This window comes from Schistocerca americana, chromosome 2 (genome assembly GCF_021461395.2).
Source record: "Schistocerca americana isolate TAMUIC-IGC-003095 chromosome 2, iqSchAmer2.1, whole genome shotgun sequence".
NCBI lineage: Eukaryota > Metazoa > Arthropoda > Insecta > Orthoptera > Acrididae > Schistocerca > Schistocerca americana.
The window spans coordinates 944,819,095-944,842,698 of NC_060120.1; the positions used below are offsets into that span (position 1 = coordinate 944,819,095).

The following is a 23,604-nucleotide window of genomic DNA, read 5'->3' on the forward strand; positions in this document are numbered from 1 at the left end:
GCCTCACTTTATTCATGTGGTGCAAAATTTCATTTGTGTTGTTGATGAAGTCTTTAATGTCTGTCCGAATGAAATATTGAGTTCATCAACAGCAGTTTACTGTTACCTCCTCCTTTCCCTTAATTCTGGTGCTTATGGTATGTGTACTGAGTTTTAATGGTACCTATCTTGTACTGCATTCCAAACAAGCAAAACCTGTGCCTGGAATTCCGAAAGTTCGTTTTGAAATTAGTTGGGATGAAGTGTGCACAGTTTCTGCTCCCTCTTCGATTCTCGTTATTCACACTCTGAAAGGGTAAATAATATAATAGCTAGTAAAAGATTTCACAGTGTTTCTTTCATTTGCATGCTGCACTACTTTGTTGATTGCTGTGTGTGAGAAGTAAATGGCAATATAAACAAAACTTAATTAACTTATTGACAAATTTGCAAATGTAAATTGGTTATATAGAGTCAGCTCCAGCTTAATTTTGTTATCTATTTATTGTTCATATATATTTGTCATGCATACACCCTTAATTGTTTAGTTTTGACTCAGTGTAATTCTAACTTTATATTTTCGGAGTAGTGTATCAGGCTCGTTTATCATTATTTGGCATTTTTAGGAGTGTGATCCTTTCAAATAATTCCTTCTAAAAATTTGGATTTGATTAGCATTGTGACATAAGAGATTATAAAATTGTAAATCTTAGTGTTATGGAGGCTTTTGTGTTGTAGTTGCAATACTACACAATCCTCCTCAATCAGTATAATCATTTTTCCGTGCAGTTTTGAAATACAATTGTCAAATGCCAGAGAAGATCTATGAGAGTTAAAGGGAGCTTAACTCATCTGCCATGGCTGTTTACTAATACAGTTTTGTTTACCTTTCTATGAGAATACGTAGAGTTGCCTCAGTTGTAGGCAGCTATGGCCTTATCAATGTTGCCACAGCCTTTGCTCATGTGGTTGAAAATGCAACTGTGTTGGCAGCTATTGGGATGTTATTTTGCCAACAGGGCTATAATGTTGCTTCTGAGCAGAAAGTTGATAGATCTGGTAATGAACTGCTGGCTCATCCACATTGATCCCCCCCACCAAAAAAAAAAAAAAAAAAAAAAAAATTGTATATATATATATATATATATATATATATATACACACACACACACACACACACACACACACACACACACACACACACACTTGTGTCTGTATATGTGTGGATGGATATGTGTGTGTGTGTGCGTGCGCGAGTGTATACCCGTCCTTTTTCCCCCCTAAGGTAAGTCTTTCCGCAGACATATGTCTGCTTGTGTCTGTATGTGTGGATGGATATGTGTGTGTGTGCGAGTGTATACCTGTCCTTTTTTCCCCCTAAGGTAAGTCTTTCCGCTCCCGGGATTGGAATGACTCCTTACCCTGTCCCTTAAAACCCACTTCCTTTCGTCTTTCCCTCTCCTTCCTTCTTTCCTGATGAGGCAACAGTTTGTTGCGAAAGCTTGAATTTTGTGTGTATGTTTGTGTGTCTATCGACCTGCCAGCGCTTTCGTTCGGTAAGTCACCTCTACAAAATTGTGTTTTACGTTCTTTTGCAGTTTATTACGAATGATATTCTTTTGCAAAAGACAGCCTGTCCTTTGTGTGTGCAGACTAGGGCAGCAGCAATACAGAGTATTTGTGGTGCAATTTATCCTGCAATACTTGCTCCTATGACAGGATTTATGGTGAGTTTTCATTTCAGGATTTGTTATTGTCCTTATAAAATTAATATTATGTCCTATGATGTCTGCAACATTTACATTTGGTTGGACGCAATCATTAGTGCATATTCTGCTGAAATACGAACAATGGAAGGAGTAAAGATAACTGTTCACTATATAATTGAAGCATTGAGCAGTCAGTGGGCATGTAAAAAAGATTGGAAAATAATCATAATTTTTAGTGATTTTTGTATTATGTACAGTAGGCTGTGATCCACGGCATGTTTCTGTGTCTCGTGTTACATCTGCTAATGCTGGAGATGTCATCAGAGGCTATAAAGACTGAGACAGCAGTTTCTAACTTAATGAACTCATCAATCTGGAGTGTTTATAAATATCCATGCAGCGGTCAGTTTGTGGCATCATCAGACTGATGCCTAAAATGGTGGACTCATTGTGATGTGTGTTATAGAGCTTGTATTGGGGAAGAGTTGGTGTTGTTTGCTTTATTTAACACTAAGGTCCACAGCTTGTTTAATTTAGTTTCTACGTTTTTGTTAAAGTTGTTTTTGTGGTTTTGAACTCCTGTGGCCGCTTCATTCATCCAAGCATGACTGGATCCTCCCTGTTACCAGTGCATTTCAGCTTATGCCAATTTATTCATGTTTCCCAGATGACAATTGCTCATATGTTCTGTAAGCTGGGTGTTAATGTTTCCTTTTGTAGCTCCTGTGTACATATCACCGCATGTTCAAAGGATTTAATGTATATGCTTCTGCTGCAGCAAGCTTAGGTCCTTTGCAATGGTAAAATATTTGTGCACCTTTCTTGTTTGTTTTAGCACTGTGTCAGTACCATGTCTCTTATTATTCTGTTGATGCAATCTGTGATTGTTTTTACAAATAGAAGGAAAGCTTGCTATTAGGAAGAAACATTAGGTTCATAAAATCCCTTGGACCATAGACCATTGTCGATGAAACAAAAATCAGTGACGACACAAAGACCAGTCATGGAAGCCTGCATCATATAATCACCATTTGGTTTCTGAAATCTAGCAGCAGCCATGTTTGCAGACTGAATTACAGGAATTGAGGTCCACCTTATATGCAAAAAACTGTTCTTCCTGAATATGTTTCCAGCAACTTTGTTCCATCATCACTGGGTACATCATTCTGTAAAATGCCGACATACTTTAAGTAATAATTATTCTAACAAGATTAATCCTAAAAATAGTTCATGCAGGAAACCCCCCCAACCACAACTGCTGTTATCCGTAACCAATCCATTGACACACTAACAATCAAGCTTTGGGTTTGTGCTCCACAAATTTTACAGGACATCAACAATCAGAACTACACACAGGAGATAAACACAATAAAAAGTAGCAGTAAGGAATGGTTATTATGCTCATGATACAGAAGCTAAGCCATAAAGTATTCAAACAGGAAATGAACATACCATATGCACACATCGCTCTGCACAGCAACTCAAACGAACCCAACCCAGGCAGCTACACATATGATGCAACAGTCCAAGAATCCACATACACAAAATAATGGCTCTTACTCATATATAATGATAAAATAGTGTACAGAATTGTCAATATTGTAAAGAAACTGGGATTTCAAGTATGTTACAGAACAGATGACATTATAACAAAGAAACTAGGAATATTGGCAACACCCACACATGAATTCTACATATCAGTCATATACTAGCTTACATTTAATTCCCGTCTCTCAGTGTAATTGGGGCATAAATACAGAAATTTTAAAACAAGATATTGAGAACACCTCAAAAGCTTCCATAGCATGTTTACTGACCACTCAAGAGCCCACAGCCACAATCCAAATAAAATAGATACTGGTTTAAGAGTATTATGTTGTAACGGTGACCAGAACAGTCGCGGGGTTGAAGTGATGGAAAACGTGGAGGGACCCGCAGAGCTGCCAACGAACAACAACACAACGGAGAGGACGGACACGGCCAACAAAGGATCTTATACATGACGACAACAACAAGAATGAGATAACATAGTCAAGAAAACCTAACTAGGCAACCACATCCACTCGTAAACGAAACATGAAAGTGAATACGCTCTCTGAGGCAAGGCAATATGTCCAGAGACATACGCAATGTTAGACAGGCTGGCTGAGCGAGAGGCAGGTGCTTAAGTACTCTATCAGGGACGCCACTATTAGCCAATGCAACCACTTGTTCCACTGTGGCGCCCTCACGCTAAATACGAGCCGGGTGGAGCGCGCCAACACAGCTTATGGCACGATGGTGCAGAGACCTCTAGGGGTCTTCAACGTCCATGATGTCTGGTGGGGATTCAAATTCCAGATATTAAAAGCCAGCTCATCTTGTACTAAAAACTTACAATAGAAGTGAACTCTGGAAAAACTCCAAACAAATCACTAGTAAAGTATTTATTTAGATGTCTGGTTTCAGTAAGATTATGTTATATGTTACCATCATTGTATAACGTACTAAAACTATTCATGTCTGCTTTGATCACTATCGTAGGTAACAAAAAGAGACTAAATGTCTCAGGGAAACATTTAATTATACTTTACTAGTGATCATGGCTGTTAGGAGTTTTTCCAGAGTTCATTATACTACAGATCACCCTACTCCGACAATGCCAGAAATATACAGGGTATTCAGAAATTTCCATTACACATGCCTCTAGGAGTTATCCGGGGAGTGCGTACTTAATATTGTGAGTAGGAACCCATGCCCAGAAATTTTCAGTTTCCATTCTATGACAGGTTCAATTAAGGTGTTTACCTCATCCACTTCTGCTTGAGGAATTGAATTAGGCATGACACTGTACAATTATTCGGCAACAATTCAAAAGGAAACATAATGAAACATCAATTTGTTCGTATTAACACATAAACGATGCATGTGTACATTATTCCAGAACAAAAGAGATCACAGCATATACTGTACATACAGAACAGTACTGGTGCATTAAAACAACAGCTTGATGTAGTGACCACCAACATTGTATCTGTCCATGTTGTCCTCCTTTCTTTCTTTGTCCATTGCTTCCCTTCCTCTGTCTCTGCCCATTTCCCCATCCTCAGCCTCTGTCCTCCTCCTCCTCCTCCTCCTCCTCCTATCTCTGCCTGCCTCCTTCCCCCTCACTGTCTGTTCATCTCCTTCTCCTCCCTCCTCTCTTCATGATATCAAACTCAGCCCAACATGAGGCTGGTATTTCTTATGCCTACAGTCTTTCTTTCCATATTGTAACTAATGTGTGTGCCAAATATAACTGCAACTTTTTCTAGAGTTTAAGATGAGGTTTTTACCCGTGACCTTGTCCACACATGCACATGTCTGATATATTTCACACATATAAAACATATTTCACCTGTATTTGTGTACATATTTCACCTTGTAATTTCATTTTCTTGCTGCTCAATGCTTATGACGTCATATCTACTGAACTATGTGCTGTTTAGTGATATAATTTTGCAGGTATATCCAGTGGAGTAAGTACATACTGACTGTGAAATGTGTAATGAATATAGTCAGCAGTAAAGAAGTAACTAATTAAAACATCATGCATGATGCAGTAGTTTCTCATGCATCTCGGTGTCTGATATCATAACTCCTGAACTATGTATTGTACAATGATATATTTTTGTTATTACATTCAGTGGCAGATGCGGATACTGTCTGCAAAGACCATTGCTCGTAGAGTTAGTAGCAATGAAGTAATAAATTTAAACATCTTACATGATGCTATAGTTCTTCACCCTTCTCAGTGTTTATGATGTCATGCCACCCGAACAAAGTGTTGTACAGTGATATAATGTTTCTGGTAAATTCCGTGGTATATGTGAATACTGTGTGTAAAATTTGTCATGAATACTGTAAAGAAGTAATAAATTAAACTTCCATGCTTCATGTGACAGTTTTAGTGCATGAACAGAAAAAATGTAATGAACAGTAGTCCGTTCATCATTTTGTGGGGCTTGTCAGTGAGAAAACGTTTTGTAAGGGTTTGAAGTAATGGGTATTCCCACATCCTGGGCTACACTGCTTTTTTTGCCCCTATCACACCTCTTTGATAGATTAGTGGTTTTTACCCACACAGTGATTCCTTCCAGACAGTAAGTGATATGTATACCAAGTTTATCTGAAATTGGTCCAGTGGTTTAGGAGGAGATGTAGGACACACATACATAGATACATTTTTGTAATTTCTGTGGATTTTTTCAGCAGTTTTTCTGCATCATTTGTTTGTGAGTTTCATTTTACTGTTTTTAGTGACCTATTTTATGTTGATGGGTAGTTTTTCCTGTTTGATTTTAGAGCTCATTCTTGTGTTGGTCTGTTTTAACAATATTTGTCTATTGCTTGTAAGGACACGCATGCTTGAGAGTTTAGTGTGCTAAAATAATAAGTATCATCATATTACTTTGTGTCCTTTACATATTTAACAATTGTTTTAACTGTCGTGTTTGTGCTTTGTAATTATTGGAACTTTGTCAATGTTTAGAAGCAAATATTGCAGAGAGAAATGTAGAAAACTGTGAAAGCTCTAATTTTCAACATCAACACTGTAGTGACATTTCCAGTTTATATACCAACATTTCTTTGCTACAGAATAAAATAATCTTGCCAGTGGTGGTCTCTAATGAATGCTTCATGTTTCAGCTTGCAATACGTTATTTTACATATGATGTTCCAGCCATCAATAAAGAACCTATGTCTCTTCTCAGTCTATGGAGAAAGTTGACTAAGCCAAAAGGGAATATTTTCTTTGGAATTGCTGTTTTACAAGCAGCCGTTGGTTCTGCAATTACATACTTCGAAGCAAAATCTTTTTATACTATACAAAGTAAACTTATTGAAGAAGAAGAGCTAGGAGAAGATGCTGCTAACCCTGGAATAACATAAAACTAAATTATACAATTTGTAGTGGTTGTTAATGTGTATTGCACAATAAATTTTTCTATTTATGAAAATATTGTCATATATTTCTTTTTAGCATTGTATGCTGAAATCTTTCCTGCTCCCAGGTATAGTACCGTGTTCCCCTAAATATATATATCACCAATTTTAATTTTTTAGAGAGAGTTCTACAGGATGTTATTGAGCAAGGTGGCACAGTGATTAGCACACTGGACTCACATTCAGGAGGATGACAGTTCAGAGCCACATCCATCATCCTGGTTTAGGTTTTCTGTGATTTCCCTAAATTACTTCAGACAAATGCTGGGATGGTTCCTTTGAAATGGCACAGCAGACTTCTTTCCCCATCCTTCTCTAATCCGATGGGACCGATGACCTCACTGTTTGGCCCCCTCTCCCAAATCAACCAACTGACCAGAATGTTAAAATTGGTCCTGTTATTCCAAGTTAAAATTTTTAAGGGTTGATGTCAGTCAAAAGGCACTGGTTTGTTGCCACCCGTAGCTAACATCTGAATGTTTTTGTGCAGTTCAACTGTATGTTTGTTTAACTTGTAGGTCAAGGAACAGTAAAAGATTCTGCGTAACTTTGAAATACCATTCATAATCACACATAGTTTACCACAGAAATGGAAAAGAAACTACATTCTGACTTCCAATGATCTTTTTTTTCCTTGCTCTTAGTGCTACAGTCCTTGATGGGCCTCAGCCTGCTCTAGGACATCATTCCATTTGTCCCTGTCCAATGCCTTTTCTCTCCATTCTCTGACACCAGTAATGTTTAGCCCTTCTTGTATGTCCCATCTTGAAGATAGATGTCCACCTTGAAGATAGACTTTAACTATCCTGAGAAAATTTATTAACAGAGTTTCAAGAACTGATTTTAAGTGATTACATGAGGAATATACTGCAATCCCCTACATATCACCCATGTAGGGATCGTTAAGATAAGATTGGAATAATTACTGCACACACAGCCACATTCAGTCAGTCATTCTTCCTGCACTCCGCACAGCCACATTCAGTCAGTCATTCTTACTGCGCTCCATGCGTGAATGGTATAGGAAGAAACCCTTATAACTGGTACATGGGATGTACCCTCTGCCAAGCACCTCAAGATGATTTGCAGAGTATAGCTGTAGATGTCATCCACCGTCTACCCCTGCTTCTTTATCCCACTGGGTTTTGTTTGTTTTGCATGTTCCATTCCAGAAGTATGGGTGATCCATTTCAGGAGGTTTACTTGAATGATCTTTATGATTTCAAGTTCTTTATATAGTTCAAAATTATATTGCCTATGCCACACACTACCTTCATTAGTTGCCCCATAGAATTCATTATACGCCTTTTGTTTAACGCATCCTATTAGCTCTTTACACTATTGTGTCAGTGTCCAGGTTTCTGAGCCATATGTTAATACTGGACTTTATATAGTAGACAATTTGTTCCCCTGGATAGATTTCTGAACTTAAGTTGTGGGGCCAGCCCATTATAACACTTATTAGTTAGGTGGATGTGCCACTTTATTTCCATACTAATACCATTCTGTGATGTTACCAATGTTCCCAGATAGGCAAATTCACAAACAGATTCTATTTGCTCTGGTCAATTTACAACACATTTATTTCTGTTCATATTATTCGCGTGCGGTTTTATAGATGTTCACTTCCAGTCCCATTTCTACTGCGGCTGCCACCAGTGTTGTATATGTTTCTTTAGCGCCAGTTCCAGTCTTGCATTAATATACACATCATCTGCACAGGCCAGAACCTGCACCAGTCTATTGTATGTTGTGCCTGTTTGAACATTCCTTATTTCCTTATCTAGCGCTATGTTAAAAAGAATACATGAGAGTGCATCCCCTTGCTTCAATCCGTAGTTAATTTCAAAATTTGTTGTTAAATTTCCGTGCATCCTTACTTTATATTCTACTTTTCCCATAGTCAAACCTATGCAGTGTATTGACCGTAGTGGTAAGCTGAGTTCATTCACGGCTTCAATAAGTTTCATTCTTTTTATGGTGTCATATGCTGCTTTAAAATCAACATGTGTATGATGTGTTTCTGTATTGTATTCCTTTGGTTTTTGTCCAATATATGCCTCAAGTGGATGTTTGCTCAAGAGTTGATTTGACAGATCTAAAGTCTGCCTGATATCCCCCAACTGCTTTTTTTGTAAGAGGTAGAAAGTAGGGTGGAGAATATTTTAAACGCAGTTTTCAGTAATGCAATTCCTGTAAAGTTTGTACATTCCATGATATTCCCTTTCTTATGTGTAGCACATATTACTCCCATATTTTAATCATCTGGGATGATTTTCTGCATCCATATATCTAAAATCAGGGTGTGTTAAAAAGAATACATGAGAGTGCATCCCCTTACCTCAGTCCGTAGTCAATTTCAAAACTTGGTAACGTAACTAGATGTTCTCCACCATACTTAGTAAGCTCATCTGGCAGGTTGTCATTTCCAGGTGACTTATTGTTGGTCAGCTTTTTAATTGCTAGATGAATCTCTTGCATCAATGGCATCCCATTTTCCTGTCCTTCAACCTGTTGGCTTTCAGTTAGTTTCTCTTCTGCTTCAGCCGGCCGAAGTGGCCGTGCGGTTCTGGGCGCTGCAGTCTGGAACCGTGAGGCCGCTACGGTCACAGGTTCGAATCCTGCCTCAGGCATGGATGTGTGTAATGTCCTTAGGTTTGACTAGTTGTAAATTCTAGGGGACTAATGACCTTAGAAGTTGAGTCCCATAGTGCTCAGAGCCATTTGAACCATTTCTTCTGCTTCATCTTCTCTGAGTACAATAATTCCTTAAAACACTCTGCCCAGTGATGTAACACTCATTATTATGATGCTATTAGTTCACCATTTGTCATTTACATTGTGTTTTTTTAAATCCCTTTCTAAGGTTATTGATCTGTCTGTAGAATTTCCTGCTTTCATTAACATTATTCAGTGATTCAGTATCCTGCAACTGCCTTTCAGCAAAGCTTCTCTTCTTTTCTTTCAGAATCTACTTTTCTGCACGTCCTTTTTTCTCTCTAGTTATCCACTAGCAGTATTGTTCTTCTGGCCTGCATCTTTTTGTATGCTTCATTCTTTTTTTCTTGGTGCTTCCTCACACACTTCATCATACCATTAATTCCTTCTGGTCTATTGTTCCTCTGCAGCAGTCTATATTTCATTTCTGATTTTATTCCACTGCTTATTTATGTTCTGATTATAGTTCTGGAAGATACCTGGCAATCCATTTTACAAATTAATAACATGGTGTTCGGCTTTCTTTGGTTCCCTAAGTTCTGAGATGATATATCTTCCTGTAACTTTATGAGCTCAGTTGGTTGGTTGGTTTGTGGGAAGCAAGGACATTGATCCCATTGGATTAGGGAAGGATGGGGAAGGAAACTGGCCGTGCCATTTCAAAGGCACCATCCCAGCATTTGCCTGAGGCGATGTAGGGAAATCATGGAAAACCTAAATCAAGATGGCCAGGTGCAGATTTGAACCATCGTCCTCCCAAATGTGAGTCTAGTGTACTAACCATTGCCTCACCATGCTTGGTAACTTTGTATGCCTTCCAAATTGTACTGCTTATTTTTGCTATGAGTAGGTAATGATCTCAGTCCATATTAGCACCTCTGAAACTATGCAGTGCCGTACTTCAGAGACATGCCTGATACTATTAATATATGATCAATATGAATCATAGCATTGTTGTCTGGTGACATTCAGGTCATTTTATGTATATTCTTATGCTGGAACCATGTTCTGGCAATTGTCATCTTGACTGATGCTGGAGAATTTATTAGACAGAGACAATTGTTATTGCTCTCTCTATGGAGGATTTATTTACTAATGTTTGGGGAGAAGACCCGCCCCTCCCGTGCCTTACCATTTATATCTCCTATCACCATTTTCACGTCATCTTTTGCACACTGTATATAAGCTTGGTCCAGTTGTTCATTGAAAGCCTTACCTCCCTAAAACTCAATACATATCTCAGGCTCTGTACGTACAGAATTTTGTTTGTATGCCTTCATCCATCTGGCATGAAGTTTATTGTTCAGAGGCTGTTGGCAATAGCCAAGCCAGATGTAAAATCTTTGCCTCCAGATTTGAGGCACCTACAGAAGGACAAAGAAATGGCTGTACCCATTTATATCTGTAACGGACCATTTCAAATTATATTTCATCTATATTTGCACCTACATGACTACTGTGCAGTTCACAAGTAGAGGCCTGGCAGAGGGTTCATTGAACCACTTACAAACTATTTCCCTGCCATTCCACTCTTGAACCACAAATGGGTAAATCAAACATCTTCTGGAGTTTCTCTAAACTTGGAAAGAAAGGTGTCACTCACAGATCATTGCAAAGTGCATATGACAAGCTGTGGCACCCTGCTACATGTAGGATAGATGTTTATCATATTTGGAAGTTTTTCACATTCATAACACTCTCTCTCTCTCTCTCTCTCTCTCTCTCTCTCTCTCTCTCTCTGTGTGTGTGTGTGTGTGTGTGTGGGGGGGGGGGGGGGGGGGGGGTCGGTGCGCGCGCGTGTGCGTTTAGCTTTCCATCTGCACTAATCTGCGAGTGACACCTTTATTGTTATGTTTAGAGAAACTCTAGAAGTTTGTTCAACATGTAAACTTAACAGTCAGTCAGTGCTATTGTAAGTGCGCCTTTCAATAATTTGAGTAAACAAGATTTTTTAAAATGTTGACCCAGCAAAATGCAGCAATCATATAATTGTGCAGGGTGTTACGTCAGAATCACATGTGGCATATAGATCTTTCAAAGCAAATTTCATTACATTTAATGAATAAAGGTCACCAGTTTCATGCAGTAAGAAGGAATAATATGCAATTCACATTTATTGCTGATGTGATCAAGCAACTTCGTGGTTCATAATCATTGACATACAGTCCAATAATCATTTGTGCCTGAGTTAGCCGCACCAGTCAGTTTGTCTAGCTAAAATTCCAAGTTCACAGATATTCCAGTATTATGGTTTCACACGACAGTATTTATGTTCTTCCTGTCCAAATCAAATACATGACTGCCTAATAAAAAAGATTTCTTATCAGTTGCTTCCACACTTACATTATTGTGTCACTTTACTCTTCTTTAGTGAAAAAAACTGCATGCTCACAAAGTTTACCAAAAAAATGCATTCTGGAATACTCAAGACAATAAATGTTTAATGAAAGCTGTTTCCAGTTTAACATGTTCTGTATCACAGTGGCATTATGTCTATGACTTGTCCAAGCTCTTCAAAGTGACTCCACCATCAATGCATTATTGATGACCCGTAACCATCTCAGCATTGGTGCAAAAGTGATAACACTCAGAATGTTCTAGAAGGTCAGTGATACTGCAGCTCTGGAAGTGAGCTGTTGTGCTTATTACTGGTAAGGGTGTCAGTGACAGTACCCATACATTGTGTGTGTTACAGATTGATTGTTGATATTGCATCCTCTTCTACTAATTTCAATATTGAGTGCTACCTCCGGACAAATCCCCATCTGGCCATTTGGAATTGTGTCCTCTTCTACTAATTTCAATAGTGAGTGCTACCTCCGGACAAATCCCCATCTGGCCATTCGGAATTAGGCTTTCCCTGATTACCCTGAATCTCTCCAGGCAAATGCTGGGATGGTTCCTTTGAAAATGTCACACATCGTTACCTACCCAATCCTTTTGTAATCTGAGCTTGTACTTCATCTTTAATGATAGTGATGTCATGGAACATCAACCTCTTAATCTTCATTCCTTCCTGGAAGGACTTATAATTCTGCTATTTACATCATGAACATGTGAAAAGTCCACTGACATTTTGAGGAATGTTCTGACAGTTTAGCACAGGGATCCTGACTAGAAGTGTTCTTCAGCACATTAAGAAGCTTCCCAAATTCTACGGCCCTCACATGAGGAAAAATCTACCTCTCCACTAAGTGTTTACTGACAGAGAAAATGCTTATCACCAAAAGCAGTTTCAAGGCAGGCTGCAGAAATGTCTGTAATCCTCTCAGTAACAATCCTTCTATGCAAGTTTATTAGCCCTTTGGAGGAATACACCCCATTTCCTATCTTTCTTTCATTTTTTCTTGTCATTGCCTGCTATAAAAGAGAAAAAAGCTCAATTTCCTTAATAACGGATAGGAACATAATTTATTGCACAATTTGCTCGTTAAGGCAATAATTTGAAGTGATGAAACTCAGAAAGATACTGATCTCTTAAACTGAAACTCTCACAAATAATCACTTTTAAATTGTGATAACAAATGTAAATCTTTCACTTTCGCAGATGGAATGCAGTGATTGCAATGCTGAACAGAGAATGAAATTTTTTTAATTACGTGGGAGGGCAGTCAATAAAATTATGAGTCAGTCATTATTTGTGAGAGAAAACCTGAAAAAAGGGTTTCTGCAAGGATTACACCTAAAAGTATTATTCTGTACATTTGGCAATGAGTAATTATGGTCACTCTGAACACACATAAATGAAACAAAAGAATTCAGATGCTGTAGGTTCAGTGTGTTTGTTTTGTTTTTATTGACAGTACAATGTCAGTTTCTGCTAACACGTGTAAAAATTTTAGTGTCATTTTATTTTATACATGTTGTGAGAGGTTACAAGTCAGTTGGTATATTATCAAGTTTTTTTACTTTCTGGTGCTGTAGTGTGGTGTTACTGATGTGGTGCCATCATTTAAAATATGCTAAGTGCATGGTAGCTTCCCAGATATGATTAACTGGTTTGAAATGCCAAGAAAGTACAAACAAAGTAGTTGAAGATGATCCACAGACAGATTATCTTAAGTGAATGTGAACTTTGTTGTAAATTATGGCATGGAAAGCTATCATACAGAGGCATCTCCTGCAGACAAATGTGTTTTCTATTGCAAAAGACTCTTGTTGTCGGCAAAAGAGTTTGTTATGGTGCCATTTACACAATTTTAAACAGTGTCACCATGTGCCTTTTGAAAGATCATCGGATGTTACAAAATTAGCTTATTCAGTAAGTGAGCTTCATCCAAACTTTTTTGTAAAGAACAGTTTTACTTTCTTAACGTCTCATAACCATGCAACAACCAGGCATTCCGCTTTATTTAGACAACCTGTTCTGAGAAATCACTGCAGAAATTATTCAGTATATACCGTTTTGTATATAGCTGATCCTGTTCTTCGGACAATAGCAGTAATGGTTGGCCTCAAACTTCGTCACTGGTGGAAAAATCTAACACCTAATGAAAAGGGTATTTTTTTTGAAGCTGTGAAGAGAAACATCGTCTCTGTTTTAATTAGTTTTGTTTTGTTGCATTCTGGATTTCTGATGCTTTATGCTTACTACCTTGAATTTGATCCAGTAACAAATAGGAGAAAGCTTGTAGTATTTTCAGATGACCAAATAAGTGAGATAGCAGCTTCAGAGCAAAGGAGAATTATTAAGAGACATGAAGTAAATATCTTACCCACAACCCATCAACTCCATCAAATCATTGGAAAGATAGTCACAAAAATTGTGGATTCAAATGATGAAATTCCTAATATTAGAAATAAAATGTGGTCTATTTATGTTGTTGATAGCCCAGAGATAAGAAATGCCTTTGTCTTACCAAATGGTGCAATATTCTTCTTCACAGGCTTGCTTACTGTAGCAAGCAATGATGATCAAACTAGTATTATATTGTCACATGAAATGGCTCATACTGTATTGTCACACATGGCAGAACAAATTAGTAATGTTCATTTTCATAATTTATTGTTTAATCTTGCTATTATTGTAATCTGGGCAACCATGCCAATCCTCTATGCATTTCCATGTCAATGGTTTGCAGAATATCTTGCAAAAATGTTTGTGGAACTCCCATTCAGTCGCAATCTTGAGCTAGAAGCTGATAAAGTTGGTCTCATCTTAGCTGCAAAAGCTTGTTTTGATGTCAGAGAGGCAAGTTTGCTGTGGTCCAAATTAAAATTGTTGGCTTCCCTTGAAGGAGGTTTAAGTACTGAGCCTGCTGAAATATTCTCTACTCATCCTAGTTATGAGACAAGGAAGAGGCATCTTGATAGTCAGATACCAGCAGCTCTTAAATTAAGAGAAAAATGTGATTGTCCTCGTTTGCCAGGAAATGATCCAAGGGAATTCATTAATATAATGCTCCATGATCTTGAGGAACTTCAGAGAAACCATAAATCAATTTATATTATATCAAAGATACTAGGTAATCAATCAAAATAAGAGAATTCTTAGTGGTGCATAAGTGGCAAATGGGTGATGGCTGTGGGCTTACACAGTTTCACAGAACAGAGATTCATGATAATGTTTCTCAGTTCAAACATTCAGGTAATAATCTTAGTCACATATTTTATGGATGATTATAAAGCTTGATAAAATGACTAATAAACATCTGCAAAAAGTATTTAATTCTTGTTTCACCTTTTTTCAAGTAATGTGTGATATCAGAACAATATGTGGTGTCTGAATATAGACTTATGATCTGTTTAAATGTAATTGGTGTTAAGATGGAAACAAATATTATTGTATATAAGATAGCTGTTGCTGCATTTTTAACTTTTAAACCAGAAGGGACAAACACAAAAGAGTTCTCTGTAATGCATGCTGTAGAAAACAGATAAAGTTTTTAATAATAGTTGTCTGTTGTATATGTATGTAATTAGTAATACAGTGTGAGATTGTATATTCATACTTTATTTATATATTTGTCAGTATAAACCTCTTTTTCAGCACATATATGATACACAAGGTATTGGACAGAAAACCATTGTATCTATTGGTTTTCCAAACATCAAAAATACATTATTTAAATTTTTATAACAAATTGGATCTATACAGTTAATAATTACAAATTTTTTAAAGTACTGTGTATTTATAACTTATTTCTGTAATTAAAAATACAAATTACATTTTTTCTTGCATAGGATACTGTGAGATTGAATAGTAGCAGTTTTTCAGAAGGAAGGCTGTCACAGACTTTCTAAAGCTCTGTAGTTCAGGAAGAGATTTTATATGTCTTGGTAATCTGTTGTATACTTTTGTTCTTGCATGATATACACCTTTTTGGCATCATGTGGTGTTACAACGACTAACATGTATGACACTGTCTGACCCGATACTGTAGTCAGGGACACTTTTGTTTTAAAGAAAAAGGTTTTCTTTTCTCAGTATACTTTTTTTGACATGCGTGACTACTTCCAGTATATCAATGTAGGGAAGGAGTAAGATCTTTAGATCTTTGAAGAAAGGTTTGCATGGTTTTCTGCTGCTTACTTGTTTCATTATTCTTATAATTGCCTTTTGTTTCCTGAAAACTGTTATGGCCTGGTATACATTTCCTCAGAAAATGATACCGTACTTCAGTAAATATTCATGAGCAAAGTATACAGCTCTAACTGTTTCTGCAGTGATATTGTTGCAAAGAATTCTTACTACCTAGCTAATTTTTGCTAGTTTTGAATCTAGGGATGTGATGTCAGTGCTCCGTTTAAGATTTTCCTGGATGTGAATCCAAAGAAATTTAGTTTCAGTGACAGCACTGACATTTTGGTTACCTGTACATATTACGGTTTGTGCCTCATTTTTATTTTGATCTGTGTGGAAATTCATGAGTGCTGTTTTTTGGGCATTAACTATTAACCTGTTTTGGTAAACCATTCAGAAACTTCTTTTGTAAAATCTTTTGCAGATGCAGTAATATTTTCTTCTTTATTTCATTCAACCAATTGACTGGTGGCATAACAGTACTGGTTCAGAATCCCTAACGTGTGATGGGAAATCGTTAATATATATCAAAAAAAGAAACGGACCTAAAATAGAGCCCTGTGGAACACCATGACTTAGTCCACTTCCATGTACTTTCCACTGATTTCATACATTTCAAGCTTCCTCAGGATCACAGAATGATCAATCACATCAAAAACTTTTGTTAGGTCCAAGAATAAACCTGAGGTTTTTCTGTGGTTGTCCGCTGCATTTAAGACATGGTTTATCAGGTTGAAAATGGCTATTTCAGTTGATCAATGTGGTCTGAAGCCATGTTGACATCCAGAAACAATATTATTATTGTCAAAGAATGTAGTTAGTTGTGAAAGGAACACTTTTTCAATAACGTTCGAAAACCTTGACATTAGTGACACAGGCCTACGTTGTTGCCAATCACATTTTTATATAGGGGTATTACTTTTGCCATTTTTAGTTGCTATGGGAAGACACCAAATGATAAGGATGAATTGCATATGTCTAATAAAGGAGAGAGTATGTGTCTTGCTGTTATTTATGTAATGTAATCTGGAATATCAACAACACCAGTTGAATAACTACTCTTCAGCGAATTAATGGTATTTAGGAGCTGTGTTAGGCCTGTTGGACTGAGGAACATGGATATATTATTTATTTCTATACATGAAAGTTCTTTCAGTGTTGTATTAGGTGGATTATTAAATTTTTCCTTTACTGATTTTCTGGCAACAGTTGCTGAATAAGAATTGAAGCTGTTAGCAACTGCCCTAGGGTCAGTGACATTTGTGCCACCATGTGATATCACAGAATTTTTGTGTGTTGTCTTCTTCCCTGTAAAATCCTGCACAGCTTTCAACATGGACTTAGTTTTATTGGGTGACTTCATAATATATTTATCATCTTCCTTTATTTTTGCCTCTTTTATGACATGTTTCAAAACTAGCTTATATTTTTTGAAATACCTAAGAAATTCTGGACCGCTGTCAGTTTTTGACTGCAGAAAAAGTTCCCACTTCCTTTTACAAGATACTCTAATGCCTGATGTAGTCCAGTTTTTGAATCTATCTGTGCTGCTTTCCTGTGTGGAAATGCCATGTCAAGGTCATGCTTGAAAATGTTTAAAACATTTTCCATCTTTTCATTGGTGATAGAGGTATCAAATACTTCTGTCCAAGATTGTTGGCTGGTTAGATACTGGTAGTATTCAATATTTTTCTGACTATTTTGTACATTGGCCGAAATGTGATCTAAAGGTGTGGTTAGTTATTGTGAAAGATTGTCACTATAGCCAGTTTCAAAGTTTTCTGATGTACACTTGTCCATGTTTACACGTTCCTGATCAAGGAGTATGACACTAGTTTTTGTTACATGTGTTGGAGAGCTAACAGTTGGATTGTCGGCTTTTATAACATTTAAGAACTTTTCTCTGTGAGAACTATGGCTCAGAAAGTCAATATTAAAATATCCACACAGTGCCACTGTTTCCCCAGTTGTCTTGAGTTTGCCTAAAGCGAGGTCCAGTTTTTTGGAAAAAAAAATTGCTTGTGTTGCTAACAGGAGATCTGTACACAAATAAAGCAATAGTTTTTCAGACATTAACTCAATAGCTGAGATTTCAAAGTCTCTTTCACAACCTAATTTGCAAACAGAGGCTATTTTCTTAAAATCTACATTTTCTTTTCTATATATACAAGTTCCCCCATGTTTTGATTTCATTCTACAAAAGGAGTTTGCAAAATTAAAATGGAATAATTTTAGGTACTGAAAATACTCATTTTGTAACCAGTGCTCACAAGAACATAAAACTGAAACACCTTTCCATTCACTGTTGAGGAGTATATTTATTTCATCAACTTTGTTTGTTAATGACTTTACATTCTGTTGTGGAATCTTCTGTGTGTATTTGCAATTTAATTCTACATTACATGTTTTTGTGATACAGTCTAATTCCCTAAAAAATGTCTTTCACCCTTTTTATAAGACTTCGCATCTTTCTTTAATGACCTAATTCTCCAAAGTACTTTGGACTGCCTCTGTACTATGCCTGTTATGACTCAAATTTTCTAAACGACAGATTTCTTCAGCCAAAAGTTGTTTCCCACTGTGATTTATGTGAAGGCCATGGCTGGTATGCATGGATCTGTCTAGCATGCTTACATTTATTAAGTTCACATTTGTGTTGCCAATTTTTGGGTAGCACACTTTCAAGAACAGTGATGAGTTCATTACCTGTATCTCTGGGAACATCAATTTCACCTGCACAAATTACGACACAGTCTTTTGAGTCAAGGCTTTCACACAATTTCACCATTGTTTTTGTCACTTCTGCAGTGTTTGATCTTGGCTTGACGAAGGTCTGGACACTTGCATTAGATTGTGTATCTGCCACCTTTTCTGCTACCTGATGTCCATCATTATCGGCAAAAATTAAACTTGCATTCTTTTTTGAAAAGTTGACTAATTTTTTAACCACATTTCTTTGTTTATGATGGGACCCACGCGAAAAATTTACAATGCACAGCTGTTATAGTTTGTAATTATTATCTGGATCATATGTTTCTGGGTGACAATGTTTGCAGAATCATGTTTGTCATTATAGGTACTTGTTGCACTTACTTTTATATTTCCAAGTTTTGTGCTGGTTTCCACTGTCGTTCTTCCTTTGTTGATATCATTGGTAGCTGATATTTCTTTGAGGTTGAGTTGGTGTTTTTTTTTGTTGTGTTTTACAACCAAGATTTTGCAGTTGTTTCACCGATAAGGCAACAGTCCTTTTAAGTTCATTGATTTCACTGTTTTTTGTAGTTAAAATGAGACAAAAGTCATCGCAGTGTTTACATATGGATGTAACTGAATGTACATTTGCCACAGTTTTTTCACTAGATTTTGATCTTGTAATGATTTGGCTTGCATTTTTTGCCTTAACTTTGCAGCAGTAACATTTTCCATGATACTTTTTTTTGCACCTGGATTGGCAGAAATAGGACAAGGATAGGAAAGAAAATTAGCCATTTCCTTTTGGGTGATATGCTGTTGCCTGAAATGATTTAGCAAACTGCAGAAAATCTAAATTTGAATGGCCAGATGGGGATTTGTACCTCAGAAAATAATGCGTGTCCAGTGCATTAACCACTGCACTATCATGTTTGGTCTGATGTGGTTCCCTTGTCCTGTTTAACATGTATCAGCCAATACTGCATTCAGAGATATACAGGATGTTTCTTTAAGAGCGTGCAAAAATGTAACAGGACATAGAGAATGCTCCACCGAACAATTTTAGGTAGGTAGGGAACCTGGGGTCGGAGAAGCCAACTTAAGGAGATATGGAAGTAAACTTGTGTACCGTTTTGTCTAGCACTACTGCTTTCCAGCTTATTTACAACTAACATGTGAACAAATTTACATGTACTGTGCTGTGTATTTTTATGTACATTATTTATTTACTGCAAGGAAACAAGGACGACGAGCCTGATTACTAGGAAGTCATGATGCAGGTTTTGTTTTCTTTACTTGTTCATAAGGTGGCTCTATTGTACCTACATTGTCCCATGACAGAAAGTGCTATGAATCAACGGCAGACCCATTCATTATTCAGTTCTACTCTGAGGCATACAGTACAATATGATGGGAGCAGTACTGGTACAGTTTCTTAGAACTTTCTGATGTGCATCATGTGTGCGGGGAAGTATGTTGCAATGCTCTTGCTGCTGAAAGGCTGTATAGGGAACGATTTTCTAACAGGTATCATCTGTCGTGATGAGTTTTTATTTCTCTTGATCAACAAATACAGGAGACTGGTTAATTGGTAAGAAGAAACTATGGACATGGCAACATGAGGACCACTCACACACCCATTTTTGAACAGGAACGTGTTGCAGCAGACCACACTATAAGCACTCATCGTATTGCATGTGAAATGGGTGCTGCATGTACTATCGTGTAGTGAGGAATCTATAAACAACAGTTACATCCATATCACCCACAACTAGTCCATACAATGCTTGACTGACTTTGCACCAAGGGTCGCATTGGGTCAGTGGTTGCTCCAACACTGGACTGGTTGGCCAGATTTCCTCCAAATCGTATTGTTTACTGATGAGGCCTCATTTGGTAGTGATGATATTTCAAATAGCAGGGATAGCCATGTGTGAGATGAGGAAAACCCTCATGCTGTAGTAGAGTTGCACCATCAAGTACATTTTGTTGTGAATATCTGGATCGGCACTGTTGGCGACAATCTCATTGGGCCATATCTTCTACCAGGGCGTCTGAATGGCCACTTGTACTTGAGGTACGTGCAAAGATGTTCTGCCTGAGTTGTTGGAGAACTTACCCTAGGCTGTTCGTGAGAGGATGTGGATACAACATGATGGTGCACTGCCTCACTTCAGTATGGATGTCCGCAACCATCTCAGTGCTGTATTTCTTAGTCACTGCACTGGAAGGGGAGGTCCTGTTCCATAGCCTGTGATGTTACCTGACCTGATTCCCCTTGATTGTTTCCTTTGGGGATATCTAAAGTCACTTTTTTATGAGACGCCATTGGCTATGGAAATGGAATTAGTTGCCAGAATTGTTGTTGCTTGTGATGTGATTCGAAACACACCAGGAATATGTGTCTGGGTGTGTAAGAATCTTGTTTACCAATGTCACTCTTGCATTAAGGTTGATGGCTGTCAGTTTCAGCACATTTTGTTAGATACAGTACAAATGGTACGTTCATTGTGTCAATGATGGTATTTGCAGGTAACTGTAACTAACGTAAATAAAAAAAGTACACAGTAACGTGATTTTATTCCTAACATCTCCTCAAGCTGGCTTCTCCAACCCCACGTCCCTTAACTCAAATTTTTCTGTGGAGCAACCTCTACATCCTGTTAAATTTTTGCAAGCTCTTATGGAACATACTGTATTAATTCATAACCATACCATCTTTCTGTAAAGTGGGTAACTCATTGTGATTTCTTTAATGTAACAGAAGCATTTTGTAGCGACAATAAATTTTCATAGAAACAGAAATAACTGAACGATTGTGCAATGAAGTCTGACTGTTATCATTGGCCTATTCCTAAAAGTATTATATGTTGTCTCTTTCATAAAACAGTGGTTAGCTCACTGGACTTGCATTGAATAGGAGCAGTGTTCAAATCTCCATCTGGTCAGTCACCCTGATTTATGTTTCCCCCCGTTTCCATAATTTGCATAAGTCAATCCGAGGATAGTTCCTTGGAAAGTGATGGTTGATTTGTGCTCTGTGTCTAATGATTTCATCATATTGGGACATTAATGTCTAACATTCCTTCCTTCCACCTCAAAACAGATCTTTATCTTTGTAACCTGATATTCATATTATTCTTTGACTTTCTTGTGTGTAATGTCCAACAGTCAGAGAATAGCAGGAGTATAAAAGACCGAAAGCTGTATCCCACCAAGATCCTAGTCACTGAAGATGACAATTTCAGTTGGAAAACAATGGGACAAGATATTGGCTACAGTTTTCTTAAAAGAACCATCATAATGATTTACTACAATCCGTTTTTGGGGAAGTGCTGAAAACACAAAAAGTGGATGAAGATTTGAAGCACATCACTCCAAAAACAGTACCAGTTTCTTAATCAGTGTGCTACCTTATTCCATCAAATAGTAAAACAGAAATATTAGATACTGCAATGCCAAGTCAGCAATACAGTCCTCAAGAAAATTTCTTCAGAAAGCTGAACAAACTATGGTGTGTGTGTTTAATATGGATGACTGTGGACCTTATTCTTTAGATTATGTGACTCAGATATGCAGCCTTGTGTTTCTTGGAGAAACTAACTAAATTTTGTGGTATTTTAGACTTAGTTAAGTCTAGAATACAAAAGAGTCACATTACAGTTATTGGCTCATGACAGTATGACTGATTTGTTTCATATTGAGAAAACTGTGAAGTATGAATGTAATGAGCAAAAAGAGATAGTGTGAGACTGGTTAATATTGTGACTTAATTAACAAGATTACAACATGAGGTTCTTTGAGGCACTCCATACACAAGTCTCACAACCATTCTCTGAATAGTAAGGACTTTTTTTATAGTGTGAAGTTGCCCTTGAAGATGACTCCAGAATACATCAGCAGATACAAATAGTCAAAATAAACAGATTTAGAGAAATCATTGTCTCAAATTTTGGAGATTATCCAGCCAGAAGATGATATTGAGACAAGCCTTTTCAAGGTATGGAGGACGTGATGTTCCCAGTTAAGCCAATTATGTACATGGACCTAAAAATTTCAAACAGAATACCCTCGGTATTTGCTGGCTCGCATGTGCAATATTAATCTCTTGTGATCAGAATGGAAATGAATGAACAGGTTTTGCTGAGGTTTATTACTAGCTGTTGTGTGTGAATGTATTGTGAAGTGATTCATAACATATGTAAGTAATTTGTTCTTATTAAACTATAAGTTGGTGGGCGTTTCATAGTCTATCGCAGTGGCTGGATCATTTGCAAACATTGTGAAGTAGCTTGTTTTGTTGGAGGACCGAGGTAGATCATTGAAATATATAAGACATAACAGGACCAAGGGCATACCTCCATGTCATCTAACACGGTGTTCTGTAATCTGCTCTTTAAATGGGATTTTAGCCACTTTCCTAACTGTCCCGAATTCTGTAGTGACATGCTTTCTCTATGACTATCGTATGATCAACACAGACAGAAACCTTAGACAGGTCATAAAATATACCAACAGGCAATATCTTCTGGTCAATGCATTCCAAAATGTTATTTTTAAATAAAACTGTGGTTTCAATTGTAGAGATACCTGTTCCGAATCTACATTGGCTTTTGCTAATTGTGTCAAAGTTGTCAAGGTGCTTGACAGTTCTGGCATATATTAATTTTTCAAGGATTTAGGAATGTGACATCAAAAGGTTTTTTTTATTATTTTTTATTTTATTTTTTTAGGGCCTCCAAAATAGGACGTTTCATTCTGTCAGTGAAGATATTTTGATGGTGGGAGATACTGAATACGTGAGCCAGGACTTCACTTAAATTATTATAGAATGCTTCTAGCAGTTTGCCTGAAATATTAGTGATTCTCTGAAGCATACTTATTGACAACTTTGAATACAATGTACATCTACCTCTGCACTTTGGATACACTCGTGACACGGAACTGACTAACTGTTTTACACACACATACACTCATTGTTGAGAGTCCTTTGTACAGTTTGATACTGTCAATATACAG

At 37.2% G+C, this 23,604-nt stretch overlaps 1 protein-coding gene across 4 annotated transcripts in view; it reads left to right on the plus strand.

The window, feature by feature from the left end:
• Positions 1-6,667, plus strand: part of LOC124596082 — a 46,937-nt gene extending 40,270 nt beyond the window's left edge. For 3 of the 4 annotated variants that reach the window (XM_047135070.1, XM_047135069.1, XM_047135068.1), the window contains exons 4-5: positions 1,578-1,706; positions 6,357-6,667. In XM_047135070.1, the coding sequence (XP_046991026.1) occupies positions 1,578-1,706; positions 6,357-6,599 (372 nt within the window). In that variant the 3' untranslated portion in view covers positions 6,600-6,667. The remainder of the gene's footprint in view (positions 1-1,577; positions 1,707-6,356) is intronic. The other variant, XM_047135071.1, reaches the window with a different exon arrangement.
• Positions 6,668-23,604: the final 16,937 nt, after the last annotated feature.